We start from the raw sequence: 27712 nt of genomic DNA, 5'->3' as shown, positions 1-27712 counted from the left end.
GAATTAGGCTATGAGACTACAAACCAAAAAACCCTATCCAAAACAAAGCAAAAAACCACCCAGAGCCACAGTCATATATTTACACTAAAAAAAAACCTAGTCATACATAAAAATATATGCATATTCATCCATCCACTCATTCACATTTGTTACAGTACTAAATGATCTTTTGGCATAAAAGAGCAATACATAAAATATTTTAATAACTATTATTTTTACACAGTCAATCCAACTCTGTTTAGTTCTTTCTTCTCAATTTAGGTACCCAGTACATAAAACTGCCAGTGATGGTCAGAATTTTCGTTGTTACTACCTCCATATTTATTTTAGAACACAACTGTCTAGAATGTGCTCCTCAGGCACTGGGACGAATTGGCCATCTAGAGCTTGATCATGTCACACCCAAATGAGTACATCAATCTCTTGGCAGTTTCTCTCTTCTCCCTGCCTCCAAATGTTAGCCCTCATAATAAGTGACACTCAGTAAATCTCCTGGGCTGTACTCAAATTGTTCTTCTGTTTGTAGGTACTGAAATGCTAGGGTGCTTGGCTGTCTGTAGCAGGGGCACCTGGGCCAGGTGTGACTCTTGAGCCCCCCATTTTTAAACGTTGCCTTAAATTCTCAAAGCTGGGTCCTTAAATAGGGAACTAGACATTAGGACTGGAGCAATCATGGAGTAGACAGTTATGTCACTTCCCTTGACAAAGGCAAGCTGAGAAATAAAGCTCCTCTGTCCCTAAACCACATTTAGGAATTTTATGTGAAGTTGTCCAATCTATAAATAGTTGACTTAATTTTTTAAAAATCAAAACATATGGAGTGCCTGGGTGGCTCAGTCATTAAGCGGCTGCCTTCAGCTCAGGTCATGGTCCCGGGGTCCCGGGATCGAGCCCCATATCGTGCTCCCTGCTCCCTGGGAAGCCTGCTTCTCCCTCTCCCACTCCCCCGGCTTATGTTCCCTCTCTCGCCGTCTCTCTCTTTCTCGGTCAAATAAATGAATAAAATCTCCAAAAAAAATAAAAATAAAAACATAAAAAATTCCAGACTCCTGGGCTCTTCAGAAGCAGAAAAATTTGGCAACCCTGGGCCCCTTTCCCCATGGTGACAACAACCTGGCGCTGAGCAGCGGCTGCCCCACCGTTCACTGGGAATGGTGTGCCCCAGTTTGCCGAAGCCCCACCACTCCCCGCTGCATCCCTGATGTGAGGCCATTATTATTTTTCTAACAGCGTTAATGTCTTTATGGCATCATCTCATGAGTCTGTGTAATGAAAGCCACAAAAAAAGATGAGTAGTATGCTTTTTTGTGTGGGTGGACATATGGAATGTATGTATATGCCCAATTAAAAAAGTGGGTTTGGGGCAAAGGGTACGTCAGGTACCTGCACACCTTTATTATCTGCCTGGCTCCTTAAGACATTTGTCTTAGCAACTCTTAATATGTAAGAAAGAAGAGCAATTTGACTACATATAAATGATAATGAAAAAATATGTATTATAAAGGACATACGCCTCTCCATAGAAGGTTTTATAAAAATTAATCTGTGTTTACGATTTATTTTCTCTTTCCATCTTGTTCTATCTTTTGGAATCCTTAAAGTTGTGTCTGTCACCTCTTTATCTGCCTAGCTGTATCATTGCAACTCCCTTTCTTCTTTCGGGTAGAAGTGCCCTAGAACGATACGATTCAGAGAAGGACCTAGGTTTGAACTGTTACGTCCCGCCTTTGCGAACTTAGGCAACTCTGGGAATTTCTAACTTTTACCCCAGCTCCCTCTCCTCTTTGGCTTCTGGGAGGGTTTCCACAGCCATTCCATTATGACAACGACAGAGGCTTGTGCAAACAATGACGTATCAGGAGAGAAAAATTATCTTTAAGAAGCCATGGTTTCATGGAGCTTTAGGTCCCTCATTCTTCATCAGAAGATTGAAGAAATACATTATTTTATGTTATCCTCACAAAACCAAAATTAACTAATAGCTGGTGTCTGAAGATGATAATAATATGACCAACAGAAAAATTATACATTTGGAACTGAAACTTGTAAGAGCAAAAAAGAATCCAAACAACACGCACCACTTTTCAAACTTGAAACCCCTAAAGACTGAGCTGAGAGTAATGTCAAGCGATGCTTGGTGTCCTGTATATAGGCCATTGTGGTCATCGGATAGACATTTGCTTGAAGAGGCAATTTGCTCATCGTCATTCTGGGCTGAATCTATAAGACCAAACAGTTCACTTTAAAAAAAAGAAATCAAGGGATATTTACAGATGTACTTTAAAAAATTAGTACTGACTACAGATGACTTTTCTTCCAAAAAGAAAAAGGTATAGCTTCCTTTCTTGTTCAAAGGAAGAGCTAATTTAGGAATTAAAACATTCTTTCAAACAATATGAAAAAAAAAAAATAAGGAGGATCTTAGAAAACTTTTAGGTGAGAAAGGTAGAACTTATCCAGGTTCTTAAAATAGGCATTCCTATTTAAATTCAGAATAAAAATCCTTAACAAAAGTCTTCTAGCTTTCCAATATTTGCATAAAACAAATTATAAAGGTATTAAGTATTCATTTCTCATCTAAATCTAACATACTGCTTTTGTAATGAATGCTAAGCATAATAGCTCTCTATCCCCTTTCAAAAAATCTCTCTTATAATTCTTGAATCAGTTTTAATAAATACCACAGATCCCCTTATCAAATCCTCTAACATATTACATTAAAATAATCAAATTAATATTTATATTTAAAAACTCTTCAGTGCTTATTCTTCCTGTTTAGTGTCAATGTAGGTAGTTCCATATTTTAACTTTTCTTGGTCTAGTATGTGAATGCATGAAATACATTATTTTATTTTTTGACCGAAAATTCACTAAGCTGGTTGGGGCTGAGGAGAGTCCCTCAAACCTCAGGAGGAAACATCAAACAGAGACTTTGTTATGAGGTATCTTATTCACACCACATAAAAATGACATCTCTCCTGTTCAGCTCATGCAAGTCTGACATGACACTCAAGAAGAAAAGGAGTACAAAGTTAATGTAATAGTACTGAGTGCCCATTATAACGAGACAAAGTACGGGCATTCACAAATATGATCTTTAATCTTTACAACAACCCTGTAGTGCATCCTTTAACTTACTGGTTGTACTGAATAGTGTCCCCCAAATTCATGGTCATCCATAACCTGTGAATGTGATTTTGTTCTGAAATAGGATCTCTACAGACATAATGTATAGTGGATTAGGGTGGGCTCTAATCCAAGGGCTGGTGTCCTTCTAAGCGGGAAACCTGGACACGAAAGGACACACACGGCAACACAAGGAGAATACGACAGGGACTCTGGGACAGCAGAGGCAGACAGTGGAGTGATGGGTCTACAAGCCCATCAGAAGCCCCAACAGGCAAGGAAGAGTATTTCCCTAGAGCCTCTGGAGGGAGTGTGGCCCTGAAGACATCTTGATTTTGGACTTCTGGTGTCCAGAACTATGACAGAATAAATTCTTGTTGTTCTAAGCCACCCATTTTGTGGTAATTTGTATCACAGGCCCAGGAAATTATGAACCTGAAGAAACAATTGCAAAATGTTAAAAAAAAAAAAAAAAGAAAGAAAGAAAAAAGAAGAGAGAGTTTCAAAGAATTTTCCATTTCTCCTTTCCAATCTGGATCTTCCCAATCAAATTAACTTGTATACTCACTGAAAAGGACATTCACACTGTCATGACTATAGGGCTGCCACCCTCACTCCCTACCTGTTGGTCTAGATTTCTAGTTTTGCTCAAGGACTACTCTTTCCAAGGCTTAAAAAATGGCCTATTTTAGAAGCAGAAATATTTAGGTCATAAATTTAGAAATTTAGAAGATTAGAAATAATATTTTCCCATTTATTCAAATGCTCGATCCTTGAAAAGAAAATTCACATGTTTATTCACTTTTACTAAGTTTTTTTCATTCATGTATACACCCACACATACAAATAATTGCTTTTGTAAGATTTTAAGAAAAGAGTTTCTTTTGTACACAAGGAAAATGAATCACCATAAAGTCAGGGCTTCATTTGAAAACCAAACAGCTGTGGTAGAATTAACATGTAAATTCAAAGTGTATAATGCAATTTTTATGCTTTGGAAAAGGTTTAAATTTAACCTTTGCAGGAAATTGTAGAAGAGAAAATTACCACAACCCCTTCCACTCATCCCAGTTGAAAATCAGACAAAGTAAAAGCATTTGTTGTGAAATTATTTCTATTCATAGCCAGAAATTTCTAAAATGCTAATGTCTCAAAAACATGCTAATGTTTTTAGTGGTAGTATTTCAAAGCTATGTTGTCACACACATATACTCTGAATATAGAAATTTATGTAACAATCAAAAGAGCCCTATTAAATTAGAGAGCTAACAATCTGAAAAAAAATTGAGTCAATTTTCTCATTACTATTTCAAACTATTTTGTGAACATTTTGATTAAATACATACCTGCCCACATTTCTATATATGTGCTTGTATTTCTTTGTCTATGTATATGTACACAAGTGTGTGCATAAAGGTAAATACACATACATTATTGATAAAAAGAGGGAAAGAGCTTTCCTGAAATTTAAAAGAGCCCATTATTACATTATACATTTAAAAGTATATATGTAATAAATTAAATACACACATACCATTTCTTTATGAGGGGAAAAATACATACTCCACCAATCCCTAATTATGTTTCCTTTCTATTAAACAAATTCAGATATATTTTGGTGTCAAGGCATTTAACATGCAAATGGTCACCAAATCTGCCTTTGAAAAAACTACCTCCGTAAATCAGATGCTCTACAAACCAATCTCTCAAATATCTGTTCTAACTTTGGACATCTGGTTGAATATAGAACCTATAAGTACCTGTTAAAATTCAGTTTTCCTTTAGAAATAATTTGTAAACTTATGCATATTTTTCAAAGGATCCAAAATTAACTGGCCCACTACCATATATAAAAGTTACACACTAACACAGCTATTACTTAGACATTTTAAGGGAAAATTACCTGATATCCATTCAGGTCAGTATAAAATTTGTTTTGACTGTTTATGCTAGAAGAAATTCTCATTGCAATCTCACGGTTATGTTCTTTTCGGATGTCCACGATATTGGACACTTCCACAGACTGTCCGTCTATTCCTAAATTTAAAAGAATATATATGTTAATAGAAATTGATTGCTCCACTTTTCTTATACTGTACAGAACTTCCAGAGTGACATACATTTTCCCGTTTTCTATTCCTATCTTCACCATTTTTCATGCTAACTGTGCCACCGTTCACCTTTTTCTTTCTTTTCTTTTTTTTTTTTTTACACTGTCAGACAGTAGAAAACATTTACTCCGGAGAACATGTAACTCAACAGAAGGATGAAGAGCTTGGGATGAGATAAACACAGATGAAATATAACATGCAAATGATTCTCCAATGAGTTCTGGAGGGAAAAGAGAACTTTAAATGAGAAAAGGTCAGCCCCACTCCAGGCCAGGCCGCCTGTCACGTGTATGGCCATTCTCCAACAGAGCCATGTGAGCCTACTTCTTCATGGCTCGCCTTCCGTGCTGGAAATCTGAAGCAGTGAGATCTACACTCTGTTGGTTCAAGAGACAGTCTATTACTGCCCATGATCTATAATCTAGGAAAAGAGACACGAGATCCAGTGAGATGCTTTATGGCTAAAATGGATATTATCATATTAGTATTTGTGGAGTATAATCTGGACAGCTCCCCAGAAGTTAAATCAAATTTTTTTTTTTTTAAGATTTTATTTATTTATTTGACAGAGAGAGACAGCGAGAGAGGGAACACAAGCAGGGGGAGTGGGAGAGGGAGAAGCAGGCTTCCCGCCGAGCAGGGAGTCCGATGCGGGGCTCAATCCCAGGACCCTGGGATCATGACCTGAGCGGAAGGCAGCCGCTTAACCGACTGAGCCACCCAGGTGCCCCAAATTAAATCAATTTTAATTGAGTTTGGTATCTCTTAGGACCCCTTGTTATGGAGTGATTCATTTTGTCCTTTGCTATATAAAGCAGAGGACAGCTTGAAGAAGTCCCAGATGTATCAAACATTTATTTTTTTGGATAAGCCTAAACTTTTCACTAATTTCTATCTGTCATGCCACCCTAACTATATCTTCTGGTCCTGAGTGAAGCCTTGGGTCTATTTCCGAGACGGAGAGGGGAGTTATGGAGAAATCCAACACTCCTAATACAGACTGAGTATGTAGAAGAGATACTGGATCTTCTACAAAAGAGCAATCAGGAAAGCAAGCAATCAAAAGAAGAAAGACTGGCCCTATCCTATTTCATACGGCAGAAGGTTTTTAAGGTTCTAAGAGCCCTGGACACGTACCTGCAGTTGTCAGTCGTTACCCACCAGGCCTCACACACACTCTGTCACAGCGTGCTGATCACCAGGACACTCTTTAGACAAAGAAGGCTATGTAAAGAGAAATGGGGAGTGGGAGAAGGGAGTAAGGAGGACTTTTTCTGGAAGCCAAGAAGAATCCCCAGGGCTTAGAGAAGATGAAAGCAAACAGTTAAAGGAAGGAAGTTTGAATCGGTGGGACTGGTGGAAAATAATGAAAATGCAGCTAGCTGAGGCACTATAGGTTTATGTGAGAAGTACACCGGAAATTGTAAGACATCAATAGTAATATGCTGACAATACTAAATGGGCAGAAGCTTCCATCAACAGATTTTTCAGAATTCTCACAGAAGTTCTTTTCTGGGAGATTTTACTCCTCCAACTCGACAACCTCAGTCAGAGATGACTTCAGTTTCTTACTATGTTCATAAAGCTGTGATGAGCAGTATGACCTCATGTGTGGGGGAAGAAGGTCCTTTTCTTTTCCCTCCCACTTTATGGCCAGTCTGAACCACTAACCAGTAAAATATACATATAACTTTCCTTCTGACAATTACCAGATAACTGACCCAAATAGCTTCACTACTACTGGGAAGTTAAAAGAAAACAAAAATCACATCCACTGATGCCAGAACAACGGTGTTTTCTTTGACTAGGAAATGTATTACTTTCGATGCAAACTTTCCTTTCAGTAGGTTTATGTCAACCCCAATATCTTTCAAAGCCAATGAAACGTATATGGAATTCTAACAGATAAGCTTCCACAAATGAACCAAAGATGCCAACAAACACAAAATACAGCATAGGGATGAAGGCCCCCATGAAGCATTCAGGAGAACACCTCATCTACTGGAGGCATTCATGGCTGTTTGGCACCACGTCCGTTTTCTCCTCTCTAGACTGGATATTCTCCCAGGGGGTCAATAGAGTACATGAAATGAAATAAAGTCTTTACAAAGGAGAGTGTCATTAATTTCAAGTCACGTATCTCTGGAAAACATTTACAAAAAACATGCTTTAAGAAAAAATAAATAATTTCACATTACCTCTGGCAATAATAAATTATTTCTGTTGAGAAAATGATCTTTCTTGAGCTCAGTATTATGCTCAGATCCGGCTGTGGCAACAAATGCTTAAGTCTCCTTTAAAAGGAGCCTCGATGTCCATTCACAGTTCAGCAAGACATCTGTGCCAGGACAGGCTTTTAAAGTAAGATCAAACCTAATACACTTATTATGAACAAACCAAATAAATCTTGTAATGGTAATCAAAGCAAGGAGGTATCCCTGAGTTATCAAAGGTAATTTATTACTTTTTAAAGAAGAATCTACATGAGGGGGATAAAGGACTGCTACCTTTTCCTACTCTAGGTCAAGAATTCCCTTAAGTGCGCCATTCCCAAAGAAGCTCATGGGATTGAGGGGAGAACTCCCTAGGAAGCATGGGTATGAACCGATCGGTCTCAGTGACCTGCAGAATCTTTGCAGCAAAAGGTTCTTTTACCAAATTGGTTCCACCTGGGCATGGATGGCCAGGAATTTCTAAGCCCCTCTGGTTTTTCTTCAGTCCTGGGAAAGAACACAGCTCCTACCTAACAAGCGTAGTCCAAAGAGTTATGTCACTGATAAAGACAGAGAATTAAGTACTCCCTTGCTGCTAACACCTCACATTCTGTCCCCAGAAAGAGAGAATGGAGATTATTTATCTTTATTAACAGAGGCAATGCAAGGTAAAAACAGAGCAAGTCCACAGGTGGAAAGCCATCATAGAGAAGCGGAAAGAGTCTTGCAGAACTCTGAAGTTTTGTTTTTTTTTTCTCCTCCCTGGAGCCTGTTAGCTCCTTACAGATTGTCTTACACACCATCTCTGCATTCCAGTTTTTAACAATAATTTGGGGATGTAGTAGGTGCTGAATCACCATTAAAGAGAATGAGTTAAGATGTGAGAGGCTGTCCTTCATGATGCAGAAGTCAGCTGACATGGGAGGAAAGCAAACTAGGCCATGGACAGAGTTTAAATAGAAAGAAGGGAATAAGTACTTAGATTTTGAGCAAACACATGCATGTAGAATGTAAGCTCCTCAAGCACTGGGACCATGTCTTATTTATCTTTATGCTCCCAGCACATAATAGGCAGATAGTGTTTGCTGAGTAACGGGCAGCAGCTACATGGAGGAATCAGCCAACAATTACTGAGTCCTCGCTATGTACCATATGCCCCGCCATATGCTTTACATACAGTAACTCATTCAATCCTGACCCTAAGCCTAGGAGAACATACCTTGCCCCAGATCACAAGGCTGACAGAACCAGCACTAAGCCTCTCGGCCATCATGTCTCATTGGCAAATTGACCACTAGAGAATGTTAAAGTTACTTTGGGACCATGGATTGGAGAAGCTTTGCAGTGACTCTAAGTAGAAAGGAGACCTCCAGGTTATTTTTTAAGAAAGGGAGAGGGTACTGATCTGGGATCTGATATGCTGCAAGTGCTACCTAAAGGAGACAAATATATTATCAGTAAAATAAAATAAAAATAATAAAAAATAATTATGGGACAGGCTTGCCAGAATACAAAACTTCTTCAAAACAATCCGAAATCTTTTCTTTAAAAATGTCACAGTCACTTTAGAAGCCAATAAAGTAATATATACTAATTAAAGACACTGTGATCTCACGTATTTACCTAAGATGAACACTAATCACAAGCACAAGCATGTTCACTGTGCACTGGTGCCAAGGGTAGAAACATGGGCAAACAGGCTAGATGCCCACCAACAGACAAATGAATAATAAAACCAGTACATCCACGTTTTGGACTGCTCTGTAGCAAATGAATGAGGTAGCTCTCTGCCCCGGCAAAGAAAGATATCTGATGCAAGAAGTGAATGGAGCGTTTGTACAGTGTGATGAACTTTTTGCTAAAACCAAACACAATACTATACCTTTCTGCAGATATGCATGCAAGAGAGGTGTGTGTGAGAGAGAGAGAGGAAATAGAGAGAGAGAATGCAAGTGATCCGAGGGTGCACACAGGTATTTGATTACCTCTCTTGAGTAGTGGATAGGGACCACGCACAGATTCTAGAGGGATTTTACATTATATACATATACTATAATGTGTGACACTTTTGTCAAAAGAGTATACATATATATTATTTGTATACATAAAAATTATTATCTTTCTTATTCTGTTTTTTTTAGATTTTATTTATTTGACAGAGAAAGACACAGCAAGAGAGGGAACACAAGCAGGCAGAGTGGGAGAGGGAGAAGCAGGCTTCCCGCTGAGCAGGGAGCATGATACGGGGCTCAATCCCAGGACCCCGGGACCATGACCTGAGCCAAAGACAGATGCTTAACGACTGAGCCACCCAGGCGCCCCCAAACTTACCCAACTTAACCAGGAGTTGACACTTAGGGTTATTAACTAATACACACTGCTTCACTCAACACATAAACGACAATTCTCGCAACAATGATAAATTTAGTAGGCCAATATGGAGATGATGTTTCTAAAAAAGCAAATATTATCATTTTTAAAAACTGTACTCATATCTGAAAGTACCAAGAATAAAAATGGTAATAACTCCCATAACTAGATGACCTTTTTGTCCATGTTGACTTATTCAACTTGCCTATCCATTGTAAGATCTAATTTATCCTCTGAGGTACTTGCTGATTTCCAGGTCTGTAAATGTTCATATTGACTATTTCTCCACAAGTGAAAATTTTAACATCTGCTTTCATGAATATAAATTTGAGTAAATTTCATTCCAAGTCTTGAATTTAAGAAAATGATGATGCACCACTTCGTTTCATTTCTAAAGCACTTGATAAATAACTACTACGACTTATTGATCAACTTATCATGAGCAAGGCACTAGTCTACATATTTTAGGCTTTTCATTTCAGTAATTCTTAAAATGACACAAAAGTAAATGCATAATAGGAAAAGTAGAGCATTTTGATTCCATGGATTGCAATTTTTGGTTAAAGATGACACCAATTAACTACAATATACTTGAAGACCTAGTAATAGAAAAAAACACACAATAACACTGAAAGCTGTCTTTTTTTTTTTTGTCCTATTAAGCATTGATTTTAAGAAACAATAGGTTTGGGACGCCTGGGTGGCTCAGTCGTTAAGCGTCTGCCTTCGGCTCAGGTCATGATCCCAGGGTTCTGGGATCGAGTCCCGCATCAGGCTCCCTGCTCCTTGGGAGCCTGCTTCTCCCTCTGCCTCTGCTCTCTCTCTCTATCTCTCATGAATAAATGAATAGAATCTTTAAAAAAAAAAAAAAGAAACAATAGGTTTTTTGGAAGCTCTCTCTTGGAAGGAATACAACATCTACATCAGTAACATTTTTTTAAATCCAAAACAGACAAGATCTAACGAAAGCACTTCCACGGGGAGTGAATAAAACAGCTCACAACACTGTAGAGCTTTCCTGTTCCCTTCCCAACGATCCAAGCTGGGGCTGGTCCAGGACAAGTGAGGGAAGAATGCTAGAACACTCATAATGGTCTGTTCGCATACTCTCCACACTGACAGTCACTCTGAACTTGCCTACTTCCTGCTCTCCCAAACATGCTCCTTTCCAACGTAGCTTAATGCAGGAAGCCTGGATTCTGTGTACTCTTACTTCTCAAGTTGATCTTGCCATGGAGGCAAGCAGTTCTTCCTTGTTTTTTTTCTTTTTTTTTTAAATCACACTTTTACCGTTCCTTCTCTTGAATTAACAAAAAAGAATCAGTAGCATACCACTCATTCATCCTAACTCCAGTGGACGCTGAACAGAGACAATTTGCAATACTGGTGTTTGGTTGAACTTTAAGGCTGGGTAACAAATATTTTCCAAAACATGTGATTTTCTATTGTTTGCCTTCAACAAAACTGAAGGTGTATCTAATCAATTTGTCAGGCAGTAGATCATTAAAAATAATTGATTGAAACTGAAGTTTGACAATAGACAATTCTGTGATTTATGGACCATAACTCATAAGGAGTTCAAGGGACTGAATGACATTCTTATAACAGAACTCCTTCCATTCCCACCTATTTATGGTAGCATCATTTTTTGGCCTTACCTTTATAAAAACAAAAATTAAGAAGAAAATCGATGCTGAAACCTATCTCATTCTAGCAATAAGTAACATTCACCAATGGATACATGAACATATGGGGATACAAAGGGTAGAAACGATTCATCCACTGAGCGAAAAGTTTCCATTAAAGTTCATGAAATAAATGACCAAAATGGCAATATACAGGAGGCAGACGCTTAACGACTGAGCCACCCAGGTGCCCCTATACAGGGACTGTTTTGATCAACTGTATACTACTAATAATCTTTATAACTCAATCCAGAAAAAACTTAATACTTACTTTTAGGATGATAGAATTTTTAAACTTAATATACACATACATATGTATTTCATAAGAGTAATGAAAGGTTGATGAATAACAAGACTCTCAAGCATAAAAATATTACATTAAGATAAAATTCTGTGGAAGTAGAATGGAAATACGAGTTCAAGGAGAAAATAAGGATGTGAAATTTGACTGTTAAAGATCTTATTCAGGCCTTTTTAAAAATGCATGATTTGGAAATCAAATTGCTACTCACTGGATATGCTTATTTTAAAATGTCAATATTTATTATATTCCAGAAAAAAACATCTGCAATTCTTTAAATGTATAAAAACTAGATGCCAACTTAAATATATGTAATAGTTTTTCAAATTCTAATAGGAACAAAGGAGTCTGATTAAAAAAAAACCCACTTCACGCTTTGTAATGTTCTTTCCCTCCTTTCTGCCTATATAAATGACATTTCTCTAAGACATAGCATCTCAACAGCTCACTTCCTTTATCAAATCTTCCCCAACACCCCCAACCCTCAATGGCTACTGTCTTTTGTAACACTTATGTCTAATTCATCTGGCCCACATCCTCTTTTTTTTTTTTTTTAAGTAGACTCCACACCCAGCACGGAGCCCAATGTGGGGCTTGAACTCACAACCCCTAAGATCAAGACCTGAGCTGAGATCAAGAGTCAGACGCCTAACCGACGGAGCCACCCAGGTGCCCAAAGCCTACACAACCTCTTAAGGAGACACAACACTTAATATGTGCCAGGCTTTATGTATATTAACTCAGTTAATTTTCCAACACTTCTGTGAGGTGGATTCTATTATTGTCACCTTTTTCAGTATGACAAAACCAAGGACAGAGAGGTAATAACTTGTGCAAGGTCAAGCAGCTAGCTAGTAAGCGGCAGAGCTGGGATAGGAGCTGGAGATGACATGCAGGTACGTGGACTCTGGAGTCTGAGCTCTTAACCACCATACTCCCCCTATATTTCCCATCCCCCTGCCCTTCATCTGAGTTTAGTACAACACTTATTTGTGGGGGAGGATGCTTCCCTGCTAAGAAGCTATGCTTTCAACACAGCAGCTGCTGTCAACGAGCCCCCAAGATAACCTCTGAGTTCTCAATTTGTGTAGCCAGAATGTGCTTATAGTCCCTTAAAATAACCTCCTCTTTCATGCCTGTAGGGAATAATCAGATTCGACACATAGCTACTTATTTCAATTTTTAAAAGTTACAATTAACAGGAAAGAAAAATCCTTAGCAGTCAATTGCATATTATGGTATTCCAAAAATGTCTGAATTACCTAAGTCTGCCTAGCCATAACTTACTTAATGCTTTTTACTCTTAACTAAATATGGAACGCAGTCCTGGGAAAAAAATGAGAGATTGATTGCAAACCATTTTAATATCCTCATGAATCTTTTCATGGAAATAAAAACAACTTCAGTGAAGCTCTGAGACCTTGTTTACAAGGAGGAGGACTCCAGGGATGGAAGGCCCAGATTCAACCATCCTTAGAAGATGAATTTAGGAGCAAGGAGTTAAGCACAACAGAGACTTTATGTAATACTAAGTTTTGTGAAGACTCTTTAATGGTTATACCTAATTGGCCATCTATCTAGTCTTTCTACAGTTTAAGAAACTGAGTCCGTAAGAAATCTAAGGACAAACTCAAGGTCACTGGTTGGCTTCAAGGCACAACTGAGGATTCAGACCTCTAATTCCCAGTGTGATTCTCTTATGTGTTTAACTAGATGAAGTTCATTTTGACTTTCTAAAAGTCAAGGGTCATGTTATGAATCCAATCACATTACATATTCAAAACAGAGAAAAACTAAGCGACCTCTTTTTGAATGCTAAATGTGCCCATGCAAGGAAATTACTCAGTCATTGCAGCCAAAGGAAAGTCTTTTCTTCCATACTTTTTGATGGCAGTTCATTACATTTTACCTCCAGGCTACTTGCTTTCTTTTAGCAAGATCCATTACATATAGTACTTTTATAGTATGTTGGTGGAAAATAGGCAAAAGTATTGCATTTAGATATTTCTCTTAAGGGTTGAAACATGGTTTACACACATACTCATTCATTCAAAAACACCCGCCTAGGAGAACGTAGTCCTGGGGCGGAGAGGCGGGGGGAAGCTTGAAGGTATATATTTTAACCGATCTGGAACCTGAACCTTGTGCTAGTGAAAATGTACAGGACACACTGGTAACCCATAGCAACCTCATTCTTCAAAGTAGCTGTTGATGTCAAAAAACTAGGGCACCAAAGTCTAATAATTACAACTCCAAAGACAAATGAAGCCACAGCTAGCAAATGTCACTTACTGATCATGATGTCACTGCAAGGTATGCACTTGTTGTGATGAAACAAATATAACATAAGGGGATACAGGGGCTTCTGCCTGTATCACATTCTATCTTCCAAATCAAGATTAACAAAAAAAAGCTAAAGTAGCCTTAGTGACACGAAAAGCTTCAATTTAATGAAAGATGATTATAGTACAAGAAAAATTAATCCTCACTTCTCCCATCTTTTCCTCCAGAAAAATGTTATTTTCTACAAACTAAATATAATCTTTGAAAAATTAAAAAAAAAATAGTTCCAAAAGGGCATTTCATTAAATTATGGGTGCTACAAAATGGATTTCTTATTTAACCTGATAGAAGGCGATACATTGTGTTGCATTAGAACTCTTTCAAATCCCTCTGATCTTGTAGAGCTTTTAAAGCTAGTGAGCACAAGATTTCCTCTAATTTAATATTTCTAGAAACGTTTTGAATGTAATGTTTGAACAATAATGAAAAGAAACACAAGAGTGTTTTTTAATAGCTTAAATGATGTTAAGAGAGGACTCTAAACTGCACCTCTGACCATTTTCAGAATCTGGAGAGAACACAAATAGACACTAAAACTTAAATATAAAACACCAAGAAAAAAACAGAAAACAAAAAAACAAAGTTGGTTGAACCTACGCCTCCCAACTCAGTTTGTTGCAAAATCAATGATGACCACACAGTTTTTATAATCTGGGAAGTGCTGTTTGATTTCTGTTCTTGCTTTTGTTTTCTCTCAAAGCTTAATTGGAGCCAAAGGTTACTTTGGGGTCAAAGAGTAACTAAAATAGAGACTGAGGAATTTAAGGATACTTTATCAGGTTTGTATTACTTTAGTTTTTTTAAAAGAATATTTCAAGTAAACTGAATTTGAGACATTTAATATAGACTCTCAATAAAGACAGATATTCCATAATATCAACTCTTTCTGTTTCTTTATCCTTGTTGCTGAGAGGTAATAAAATCTTTTGTTTAATTAATGGTTTAGTAACCTAATACAATTATAGTACCTAATCATAAAATATTAATAGTTTCTCTCCCCCAAGCCCCATTTTTTTCTGGCCATAAATTTGGTACTAACAACAAACAGGCTCTATTCATTAATACTCATCCGAATAACTGCATCTGGTCAGTTTATTTAAAGGGGGCACAATTAGCATACATCCAAAGACAATTTAGAAAGTTAAATTTGAAAGTAGGTATTTACGTTCTTTCAAGAAATATTAAACACAAGCCACTCGACAAAAGCATGGAAGTTGGCTGATGTTTTCTCTACACCTAAGACGAAAAGCTACATCCTGTCCATGGATTTTGATCAATCGCCCAGATACCTGGTTTACATGAGGCCGAAGTTTAAAACACCGAAGAGCTTTCAAGTATTTCACAGTATGGCTGCTTTGGTGCAGCATAACCAGACCCCATTCAGGCATTTTGAACTCGTCGACATCCAAACACCCTGAAGACCTCACATCTCTTCCTTAGGTTTCGACCAGTGATTTAATTAAAACCCCAATGAGCCAGGATCCAGACAACCTGAGCCTTCATGCACCGGTATGTGAAAGAAAACGACAGATGGAGGGAGGTCAGGAAGGCGACTGAGAAGAGGCTCTCTCTCCACAACGGGGCTTATTTTTTCCAAGAGGGAGATTTGTTGAGAGGGGCTCAGATACAAACATAGAAGGATGTAGAGTTTGGATGAAAGCCTTTCAGGTGAACTGGTATCTCCATCTCCCACCGATTGCTTTCATGTTGGAAAAAAACAAAAAATATAAACACTCTGGGCTTGAGAGAGCAAAAATAAAGATTGCTATGTCACTTCAAATGGTTATACACGCTGGTTTCAGGTTCAATCCAAGCCAAGAACAGTAAAATCCATCTGGAGAAGCACTCTAAGTTAACTTCACATTATACCTAACTTATTTATCTGTCGTTTCCCACCAACTTCTGAAGCTTTCTGCTTTCAAGCTACAGAAATCTCATCCAAATGCTTCACCCTGTTTATTCCACCCATTGTGACATCCAGAGGCAATTCGAGGTCTGTATTCTTATTTTATTATTATTATTACTTTTGTTATGCTAATACTCTAAGCGTCCAGTTGAGAACAACTTCTCTTTCTTAACTGACCAATCCACTGGCATTGTCACCTTGGAGGGCTGGGAGGCAGTTAAATCTTGGTGGTTCCTGGTTCTGCAAAGGGGCTACTAGTCAGCCATTGGGCATTTTGGACTGCTTAGCTGGGGAGAAGGAAAGAGGAGAAAAGAAAAGCTTTTAGGGCCTGGTAAATGCATGTTTGTTGGGTTGAGTACACAGGCAAGTCAGAGCCTATTAATTTCCAAATCAACCACTGGGATATGACGGCAAACTAAGCTTATAGTCACAGCAGCAGAAGAGGGCCCTCTAATTTACGGAAACCATCCTCTGTGATGAGCTCCAGATTCCCTGGACAACCTGCGAAAACTCTGAGGCTGCAGTGATGGTGACAGACTCATTTAAACAAAAAGAAAAGCAATTAAGCAAACGGACTTGACTGAGAAGTAGGAATTCTCTGGCGAGCTGCTTCAGCATTAACTCTGTCACACAGCCTACCTCCTAAGTAGACCTAAGGAAAAACAACAGTAAACCATGCTTGATGACACAGGCCTGGGCCAAAGTGGGGGCCATGCTGTACTCAAGGAAGAAACATTCCATTACAAACAACAGTTTTTTAAGCAAATCTAAAAGCAGATAAGCACATCTCCTGTGTGATGGGGATGCTACTTTCTACCCATAAAATGAAACCTCTGGCCGTAGCTGAAGGTGTAATTTTAGAGCTCTCAGAGATGTTGAACAATGGCTTATGCAAGAGTAGAAAAGGATGGTCAAAAATATTGTTTCTGACTTACCAGAGATTTTAGAAAACTCAATAAAAGATTATTTCAGAAGCACAGACTTTCTTGTAGGTAGCAAAGTGAACATTCCCTGAACACAGTACCCTTTGCTTCCCCACAAAACCCAAAAAGCAAACAGCGCCTGCCCACATATTTTATCATTAGTTTTCAAACGCTTTATTATCTACTGGTATAAAGATTCAAGGAAACAATATTTCCTTTTCTAACTTTTTCAGCCTAGCTAACAGCAAAGAAGAATCTAAAGTGGCATTTTTATGAGGTCCTTTTCTAAGAGAGTTGATATCATGGTTAAGTGGTCTGGTTACTAGGATTAAATTTGTGGTTGGAAAAGTACTCCATTCTAAAAAAAGTGAGTTCAACACGAACCAACATAAATGTGCAACTCTGAGGGTGTCTGGGAGCCACGGCTCCATCCAAATCCTAAGGAAGGACAAGAACCACTGCCCATGGTTAAGTCCCTAAGAGGATTAAAAGCCTATTTACTGTCACTTGGTTGATAAAGATGCTGCTCATCAGTCCCATCCTAAAAGCAGTAAACAATCGCCCGATTTTATACTCTCCCAGGTAAAGACTTGTAAACAGAAAGAACTAGTAACGAACGTTTTTCTTAAAAGAAAGTTAAATTCCAGTAACACCTGCTATTGTAATACATTCCGTATTTAAGGCAGGCCATAAGTGGGGGGTGTGTGTGCATGTCAGAGACGGTCAATGATCTACTAACTGAAAGCCGTATTTGACAGAATTCCCATTTTGTAAAATTAAAACAACAACAAAAAACCCCACTGTTTTTAGATCTTAGAAATAAAGATTCCAATTAATGAACTCATGACCAAGACAAATATTATGAGAGGTAAGAGGAGATATATATAGGGAAAGAACATACATATGTAGAGTTAAATGTTTTACCATTTCTGATTATCAAAAGGCTAAGTATATTTTTAAACCACACAGTGAGTATAATGACAAGTTTAAGAAAGGCCACCATAAATACCATGTTCAAAAACCAATTGCTCCATGAGAGGCGATGGACTCTGAGAAACAAACTGAGGGTTCTAGAGGGGAGGGGGTGGGGGGATGAGTGAGCCTGGTGATGGGTATTAAAGAGGGCACGTACTGCATGGAGCACTGGGTGTTATGCACAAACAACGAATCATGGAACACTTCATCTAAAACTAGTGATGTAATGTATGGTGATTAACATAACATAACAAAAAAAAACCACACAAAAAACCAATTGCTAGTTTATTAAAAACGACACACAAAGAATTCCAGAACCAGAGTACATGTTTCACAGCTATTGCTTTGTTTTCTTACCTTGGATGTTGTACAGTCGGACCCTATGGGTAACATGTTCCAAAAAGCAAGTCACGTCTGAGTAAAACCTTCCACGTTGCACTCTGACAAAGGGCAGTGTTGTGTAAACATAAGGCTGAGGAGGAAATGACATTTTTAAGAAAAAATTTCAGCTTTTAACTTTTCCAAGGGATGTTTATTATCATTTCCCAAATGGCAAATACATACCACCTGATATTTGCAATCTCAAGTGAAAACAAAACCTTACAAGGTATCAGAACAGGTGCATGCTATAAAAATGGAGTATAAGGTTTTTCATTAGACAAAAAGTGCTGAAAATAGAAAATAAAAATGTTTACAACTTGACTGGCCTAGGTGATCTACAAACATTCCTCCCAGTTATAAAAATTTCTAATTAAAACCCTTCTATATTGTCCATGTGCTATTTATTAGAAATATCATTCATTTTACAGCAGTGACATTTTCCCAGGCAAACGTTTATTATAACCGTGGCCCCCTAATGTTCAGGGGTTGGGCAGGTGGCAAGGATGACCACAGGGAGTCATCTAAGCAAACAGAAAGCAGGATTCAGAGAATTGCTTAATCACAGTTAGGTTTACTAGTCTATAAAACACACTGCCCTTTTACTAGAACGAACTAGCTGAATATAAAGCAAATTTACAAACTTGAAAAAACTATGGCAACCACTGGTTTAAGGTTTCGTCATTTCAAATCTAGCTGTCAAGAAAAATCAGGAACAGAACATAACTTCTGTGACATAGGAACACATTGAAAGCATTTATGAAGAATTATATTTTCTCTCTCTTTTTTTTGAAGGAATTATATTTTCTTAAGCATTATAGGCTGCAGAAGCTCAACAATGGCATGATGAGCTAGGCTTGCACTGCGAACTACTTAAGTAGCATCAGATTTTCAGAACTGTGAAATTTTCTTCCAAATGTACCTCTCTGGTTCTAGAAAAAATATTCTGAAATTAATATAATGCATTAAGAGTTTACAAAGTTCTTAGACCTAATTTTACCATATAGCTAAAAAGTAAGGGAAGAAGATGAAAGCTGGCATGGGGATTTCTGGGCCCCTACCTGTTTCTGATGCACCTACCTGCCTCCCTGATAGTCTTTTATTTTCTCTTTGTAAATATATGATAATTCTCTTGGTTTTGTAATTTAATATTAGAGCTATTTAAAGATAGAATAATTTTAAATAAATTAGTCACAATTGTCCATGCATAATATTCCAGAAGTATTGCTATTTTTCATTTTTTCTTTGGTATAAGAACAGTCAATCAAAACCAAATTCCTGGGGTGCCTGGGTGGCTCAGTCGGTTAAGCGTCTGCCTTTGGCTGAGGTTATGATCCCAGGTTCCTGGAATCAAGCCCCACGTCGGTCTCCTTGCTGAGCAGGGAGCCTGCTTCTCCCTCTCCCTCTGCTGCTCCCCTTGCTTGTGCCCTCTCTCTGACTCTCTCTCTCAAATAAATAAATAAAAATCTTAAAAAAAAAAAATATCCCCAAAACCCAAATTCTTGTCCGAGTGAGAACAGACTGATACAGCTTATACTTAGGATCCACTACCCTTCCTAGAACGGCTACTATGAGCTGTAGTTTACCTTTAATTCCTCACTGATTAAAAAAAAATCGAAACAACAAAAAACTAGACTCCTTAGAACGGTCAATGCTACTCTTTAAAATCTATTATTTGGGGTGCCTGGGTGGCTCAGTCGTTAAGCGTCTGCCTTCAGCTCAGGTCATGGTCCCGGGGTGCTGGGATCGAGCCCCACATCGGGCTCCCTGCTCAGCGGGAAGCCTGCTTCTCCCTCTCCCATCCCTGCTGCTTGTGTTCCTTCTCTCTCTGTGTCTCTCTCTGTCAAATAAATAAATAAAATCTTTAAAAAAATAAAATAAAATCTATTATTTGATTTTGGTTAACAGGTTTTTCGAAATTGAAGAACAACAGTAACTTCTGCAGGAGACAGGTTTCTAGGCAACAAAATATGGAGAATATTTAACTTATCTTGAAGTAGAGAAAACCTATATAAGTAGAAAAGCAAAGGAAGATGCTCTAAAGAAAAAAATACAGAACTGACTACACAAAAATTAAAAAAAAATACTATAACAGCATAACATAATTAAATTAAATGACACACTGATGGAACATTTTGCAGTATATAGGAAAAAGGATTAATTTTTACCATATATAAAGAATGCTTATAGATCCGTAAGTCATACCAGTAGAAAAATGGTCAAAGAACTTATATATGAAACTCACAAAAGATATAGGAGAGAGAAATAAATGTATGAAGTTTAGCTTCCCTAATAATCACAAAAACTTAACAGTAAAATATTTTTCACCCATTATTATAGGTAAAGCTTTTGATATGGCTGATTCTCAGTGCTTGGAGTGGTATATTAGAGAGCTACTCTCAAAAATGCTGGTGGGAGCGAATATTTATGCAGTCACTTTAGAGGACAGAGAAATAGTATGTATCAAGTCTTTTTTTTTTTTTTTTAAAGGTTTTATTTATTTGACAGAGAGAAACACAGCTAGAGAGGGAACACAAGCAGGGGGAGTGGGAGAGGGAGAAGCAGGCTTCCCGCTGAGCAGGGAGCCCGATGCGGGGCTCGATCCCAGGACCCTGGGACCAGGACCTGAGCCGAAGGCAGATGCTTAATGACTGAGCCACCCAGGCGCCCCAGTATGTATCAAGTCTTAAAGGCCTCATCCACTGACACAAAATAACTCTTCTAGAAAGTTATTCTCAGGAAATAATCACCACTGCATAAAAAGAATGCTACAAAGAAAGCTTATCACAATGTTACAGTAGTGAAGTATTGGGAGAAAATCTACATATGCAACAATAGGAAATTCTTTTTTTTTTTTTTTACATATATATACATTTTTGTGTGTGTGAGAACATTTAAGTTCTACTCTCTCAGCATATCATATAATACGGTGTTATCAACTACAGTCACCATGTTAGACATTGGACCCTCAGACCTTTAATCACAACAGTATATATTAAAAATGTGTTTTCGAAGAATATACCATTTGATTGTGAGCACTGTCACAACAGTGAAAATGGGAGAGAAAGGGATATGCATAGTAAGACAATAAAAAATACATCAAAATGTTGGCAGTGGTTTGCATGGCCTTTGGAATAGTTGGTAAATTTTATTGTTTTCTTCAGTTTTCTGCATTTTCAAAAATGTGCCAAAATTTGTATATATTATTACACCTTTACAGTCAAGGGGAGGGAAAATTCTTTTTGTTTTTTAAAGTGCTGAAAGTTAAGGAGAAAAATGGCCCACTGGACAATTTATTTTTCTCCTATGGCTAGATAATTTGTCTCTGTATATATGCTGTGCCACACAGAACACCACAACAGCACCTGAACCCTCCAACAAATCTGGCTTCTTTCCATGGAGAGCAACTGTTCATTGTAGCACCTTAATGAATTCCAACCCTGAAAAATTATTTGTTTACCTAACACTCACGACTACCGATTGCCAAGTGTCAATAAGGAAATATAATAGTGGAACCAACTCATCTATACCTAACAGATGACAAAATAATGAGATGAACTTATTTTTTTCTTCATTACTCTTTCAATAAATGCTTATTCACAGCTCAGTTCATTGGCACTTACCTTGGCCTCCCCATCAGGTAAGAAGAGGTAGGCACCACTTTTGTCCTTTTTACTGGTGGTTCCATACCATGAAAATTGCACTTTTACTTCATGATGTTTACTGTCTTCTTTATTTATCATTTCCTAAGGATAAAAACAATGTTTAAAAGCAACTTACTATATTAAGATTTTAATGATGTTGCATCTGGTTCCATGTATATGTTGATTAAAAAAAAAAAACACCAAAAAACCTCAAGACAGACAGAAAAATGCTAACATTCAGCCTCTAATGTTCACGATTCTTGGATGAACACCCAAAATCTTATATTTAAAAGTATACTTTTATAGCTAATACTTAGAATTTAAAACTTTCACAATAGAAACAAAAAGTCAGAACACACTTCATTAAGGAAGAAAGAGATACACAAATTAAAAGATGTGGACCAGTGCTTCTCAAACTTTCTGTACTGAAGAAACAGGTTTATTTTTTTATTTCCAGTATGCATGGACCAATATTTTTGTGAAGTACAATAAGAGTGAATTACTAGAAAAATTAAATTTAAAGTGATATACCAAATATACACTCAAATTTTTTATTATTAGATTCAGTAGGCATAAATTTATTGTGTCATTGTGCTTTCAGAGTTTCCACAAACATTTTTCTCAACTATTACAGCTTCTATACTTATCTTGTGGACCAGTAACAGTTCACGGGAGCAGCACCACCCACAGACCACCCTTGTTAGGAGCAAGTGGTCACAGTGGACCACATATATCAGATACATATAGCTCATCCATCCTTTCTCCCAAAGTATTTGCATCGACTTTCCCCCCTCTGCATACATAATCTGCACATATTATAATAAAAGTGATAAGCCTTCCATGAATTTGAAAACTATTCAGAACATACCTCCAAAAGCCCAGACTGATCAAACCGAAGTTTAACAAAGGAGTTCTCTAGAGTTATATCTTCTTCAGTACTTTTTACATTCTTCATGTTGAAAATTCCTTTATCTTTTACGTTACCATTATGCAGCACATACTCAGCTAAATGTGGGTCTGAACTTGCTGATTCCAAAATTCTATACACTTTCAGTCCGAGTGGTGGCATCTGCACTAGGAAGGAGATCTTTAAAAGACAGAGGAGAGAATTTTTTTAAAGAGAAATGCAATCTACTGAAAGAAAAAGATTTATACATCTAGTAAGAACAACAACAAAAAAACTACCGTATTTTAAAAAGAATTTAATACTCTACTTTAAAGATGTTTTGAGAATTTATGGGTAGAGTATCCACATTTCCGTTTATCCAGGGAATCTAATAACTTCAGGTTGGTAGGACTATCAAAGGCATGAATGCTTTCATTCAATATATGAAATTATACGAGCAACCTCAATTGTCCTATGGTGCTCTTAATGGATGCTCAGAGGAGAAAATGCTTCATGAAGGTAGGAGCTTTAGGTGAACAACGATTTTTCCTAATTATCAGGACCCTTTTTATACTATGGTTTCAAGTACATTAAAAATAAAAGTGGTAAATGTAATACTATAAATATTAGGCAGGCTAACAGTGGCCATCGAATGCCTGGGGTCCAGCAGACAATGCACAAAGCACAGAGGATGCACACACACTGTAAGTCGTGACCTCTGCCTTCTAGGAGCTATTCCTCCCTTTTCTAGATAGGCTGTTTCCTGTAACATCTGACCAAAACTTCTATTATCTTCTCCTTTCTAACTAAAGGATTATGAATTTATGAAAGCAGCCAGCAATGGCTTTTAACAAGCAAAGTAATTCTCATTTAGAGTTCCTAGCTTTTGGCTGCGTCTTCAGAAGTACAGTTTAATTTGCACTCGAGACTCCAAGAATTCGACTTTTCTAGTGATGCGGGGGTCCAGTTTAATATTACTTTAAGAAATTTTCTCCAAAAATGTCTATTACTTCAGGCCAGGCTTTCCACACTTGTATCTCAGGTAAAAAGCACCTTCCTCTATTTTAGGAAGTCCTTCTTTTATGGTGTGTCACGTCACCTTTGCAATGAAACGCTGAAAGGACCTAAGTTATTTAGAAAAGGTGTTATTTATCTCAACTTCAGTGTGCATAATTGTTACTGAATTGAGTTAAACAAAGAATTTCAAAATTTTTTAGGTAATGATGACTTCATTACTTCAGGAAAAAGTTCCAATACTTACAAAGATATACAATATACATGCTAATAACATACTAATAATAACATGTGATATACACACTAACGAAGATATTAGTATTCTAGGAAACACAGGATCTCTTTTCCTTTAGTGTCATTTAACTGGTCAGTTAAATCCCCTGGTATCCACAACTTTAACCACTTCACATACACCAATGTGATGACTCAAGGGAGCATGGATACATATATAAACTACATACTGGCTATGCTTTTTTAATGGTGCCTCTTTAAGTTCTATGGCAAAAACGTACCTCATAGGCTGTCTGTGAAATAGTAGTTGCTGTATTCCAAACTGCACTCATCTGAATTTCCACAGGCTTTCCGGAAGCAGAAGACACTTGTGCTGTGGGGGAACTCACATAGACTGAGACCACTGAGATTCGGTCTTGTTCTGAAGGATTACAGACCACAAGATACCTGCAAAAACAGCTGCTTCACTACTCGGGTCTTAAAACAGTATTTCTACTTCTTTTACACTATGTGTAAAGACTCAGCTTGTAGACATAGAGTCAACACACGGAGAGGACTTATAAGGAACACATTCTGGTAAAATTTTTGGAGAACACGCAATTTCATCACAAATAACACACACTACAAAGGGTAATGAAATAATGATTCACTTTCCAAGAATAAAATGTTATACAAATGGAAGACATTAATAGAACTATAATAAAGTTATTTCCATGGCCCAGAAAATGACCTATATAACACATGGTTTTATTAGCCTTTCTAAAATAATCAGCTTGATACAACTAATCTCCTGATCCCTGCCTAAGCTCGCTGAGTAAAACGTACATTGCCTATTTGTACTTTAGCCACAATTAATTTCAATTAAAATCCTGACATTCATTTTAGACCACTAAAAGACAACAAAAATGTATGGCTATCTATGCAGAATCACACATTTATTTTATATACATGGGGTCCTTACTCCCCAAGAGAGTTGGTTCTGGAAAAAAGATCATTTCAAGTAGCTCCACTTAAAAAGGGTGTTAAAATTTTATAACAAATAGTGCTAAAAAAGATTTGACTGGGCCTAGCTAGAAAAAGGACAACACACACTATTAAAATAAGTTTAGACAATTATTTAAAACTACATGCAATTCTTAGAATGAGCAAAAAAATGAATGAACTGGAGTTTCTGGCAGACTTTTTCCAACAATATTTTATATTAGCACATTATGACACCTTCACGCATTTAATTTTTATAGGATGGTTTTAAACATAACTACATTTGTAAAAAATATTCAAGGACTTCATCGTTTTTCCTAAAGTCCTCTTCTTAATTTCTTTGATATTCAAAGAATTCTTAGTTGGAGATCCTCACTGTTTCATGGCTTTGTCTGTGAGCAGAAATGTTCTAGACCATCATATCACAGACTTCATGAAACAGTGTCTTTGAAAGATTTATGATTTTACTTTATGATCAATTTGAATCAGATTATCTTCAAATAAATCAAAAGATATTTCAAAGAGGATGTTTGAATAATATAACTCACTGATTCATTAGTGAATATTTTCTTGATTGAAATATTTTGGTTTCCTATACAATTTTGTAACTGCAGGACCACAGAACTGAATAGTCAAATAGCAACCCCGTCTCCCCCTGACCCATAGCAGCTACATCAAAGATGGCAGACACCAGCTAGTATTGTGTATTTAGTGCATTAGAAGGCGTAGTCGTGCTCTTTTATTCTACGTGTGTTCTGTGTATTTCAATTGCATTGCAAATCGCATAAGAAGTAAAATTAATACCTGCAGTGGTCAAAACTAAAGTGAAGGACAACAGGAAAACACAAAAGAAAAGAAAGAGCATGTAGCATAAAATCTATAAAATGTTTGACTTATAAAGGGTTTATCAGGAGAAGCTCTTATGATAGAAATAGTATTCTGAGATACCAAAAGCGACAACACAGCAATAAAAATGTCTCTAATTCCTAATGGCTTATAGTATGCATCAGGATCACACAAACTAGCTTACACCACTTATGTTCACCGAGATTCCATAGATGTGCGAGAGAAGAGTGGCTGAAGCTGTGTAGTCAAAAACGTATTTTCAAAGGACACTGAAGTCTTGACATACTGGGTAAAACCCTATTTTATCCACAGAAGCAATTCTAAAGGATAGTGAGGGCAATGCTTAACAGACTTACCTGAGGGATCTGCCAACCTATTGGTGCCCTCCTACTGCCCTCTACCAGAGCTTACGTGTCACCTGACTTGTCCCATCACAAACACACCTGGAGAATCACAACTGCCAGGATTCATTGTTACCAGCAAGACAATACTATATTCCTAATGTGCAACGTGGAGAAGAAAAACAGTTGAGGATCACCTATCCTCAGCACCAAAGATGTTTAAGCCAGCATCCCAGAAATGAGTGATTTACTGCTTAACCCCATGTTCCCAGAGGCTTAGAGATAATATGGTCTGAAGACTCGGGCCAGTATCCTGATTCTGCAGAAGCCCTGAGGCACATCCAGGTACTGAGCCTAGAATTCCTACTGGCAAGTTTGTTGGATGCTCTACTACACAGGTCTAGTCATAAGGGCTCTGATAATAAAATGTAACATGTGCCCAAGCAATAAATTAGGTAATAAGCATCCAGAACACAGATTCCTTCCCATGTCCCATAGGGGAAAAAGATTCACATTTAAAGCAAATAATAATTTTAACCATACATTTAGTTTTATATAATATTAAATCACTTTTTATAATAAGCTGTGAACTAGGTTCTGTTTTGTTTCATTTTAGGAGCTAATTAGTATGTGACCATAATGATGTTTCTACTGTACTGAATGATTATATAATTATCATGCCAGGAATCTGTTCAAAAATGGAATGTGTAGAGTATATAATGAGTATAATGCTGCACTAAGAAAATCATTTTTTTAACATAATTAGAGATTCACACCATGTTCTTCAAGCGCACCACAGCATAAATTTACCTGACATACACACAACTCTCATCTACATACATTTTAAGTAGAGTACAGAGAAAGGAGAATCACATATGAAATATTTTCCTTTGGAAATAAGTACACAATCAAAAATTAACTAAATGTTCATTTTTATTATGTTTGGTAGTCAAATATTTGTTATACTGCCAACATCCCTAAATAGGAGTCCATTTAAACCCATCAGCTGTGAATGAAACCAATAGGTTTCAATATCCTAAATATCAAACTCAGTTACTGAAAATTAATAATATCTGACTCACACTAAAGAAGAGGAGAGTAATACTTATATCCTAAAAATGGGGACAGTTAATTTCTATTTTACCTTGTAAGTAACTGTAAAGGAAACTCCGAACTTTTTCCCCCTCGATTTTCCCCACATTTACATTAGCTTCCTCCTGTCATCTATCACCAGGTCACATCCAGCCTTCTCGTTCTCATTACGACACTAGCCCCCTTAACCTGGGGTTACAGCAATGATCTCAATTCTCTGTGTACAAGGAACAACCCTCACCTCACAGAGGCAAAGCATTCATATGCTACCTGCCCATCAAATTAGGTGACAGACTATGATCTACTCTGAGAGAAAAATGAAAGGACATCTACATGCTTTATGTCA

At 37.3% G+C, this 27712-nt stretch overlaps 1 protein-coding gene across 1 annotated transcript in view; it reads right to left on the bottom strand.

Annotated features, from left to right (window-relative positions):
• The window catches only part of MAN2A1 (mannosidase alpha class 2A member 1), a 166949-nt gene that overhangs the window by 23022 nt on the left and 116215 nt on the right, over positions 1-27712 (bottom strand). The window contains exons 13-18 of the mRNA XM_064596459.1: positions 24388-24553; positions 22844-23062; positions 21955-22077; positions 18311-18425; positions 5030-5163; positions 2079-2220 (exon numbers count right to left, since the gene is read on the bottom strand). Of these exons, the coding sequence (XP_064452529.1) occupies positions 2079-2220; positions 5030-5163; positions 18311-18425; positions 21955-22077; positions 22844-23062; positions 24388-24553 (899 nt within the window). The remainder of the gene's footprint in view (positions 1-2078; positions 2221-5029; positions 5164-18310; positions 18426-21954; positions 22078-22843; positions 23063-24387; positions 24554-27712) is intronic.

This window comes from Mirounga angustirostris, unplaced genomic scaffold, assembly GCF_029215605.1.
Source record: "Mirounga angustirostris isolate CCGP_5_RB_7025 unplaced genomic scaffold, mMirAng1.0.hap1 SCAF_7, whole genome shotgun sequence".
In the NCBI taxonomy this organism is placed as follows: domain Eukaryota; kingdom Metazoa; phylum Chordata; class Mammalia; order Carnivora; family Phocidae; genus Mirounga; species Mirounga angustirostris.
This window is presented reverse-complemented; position numbering and strand designations above follow the sequence as displayed.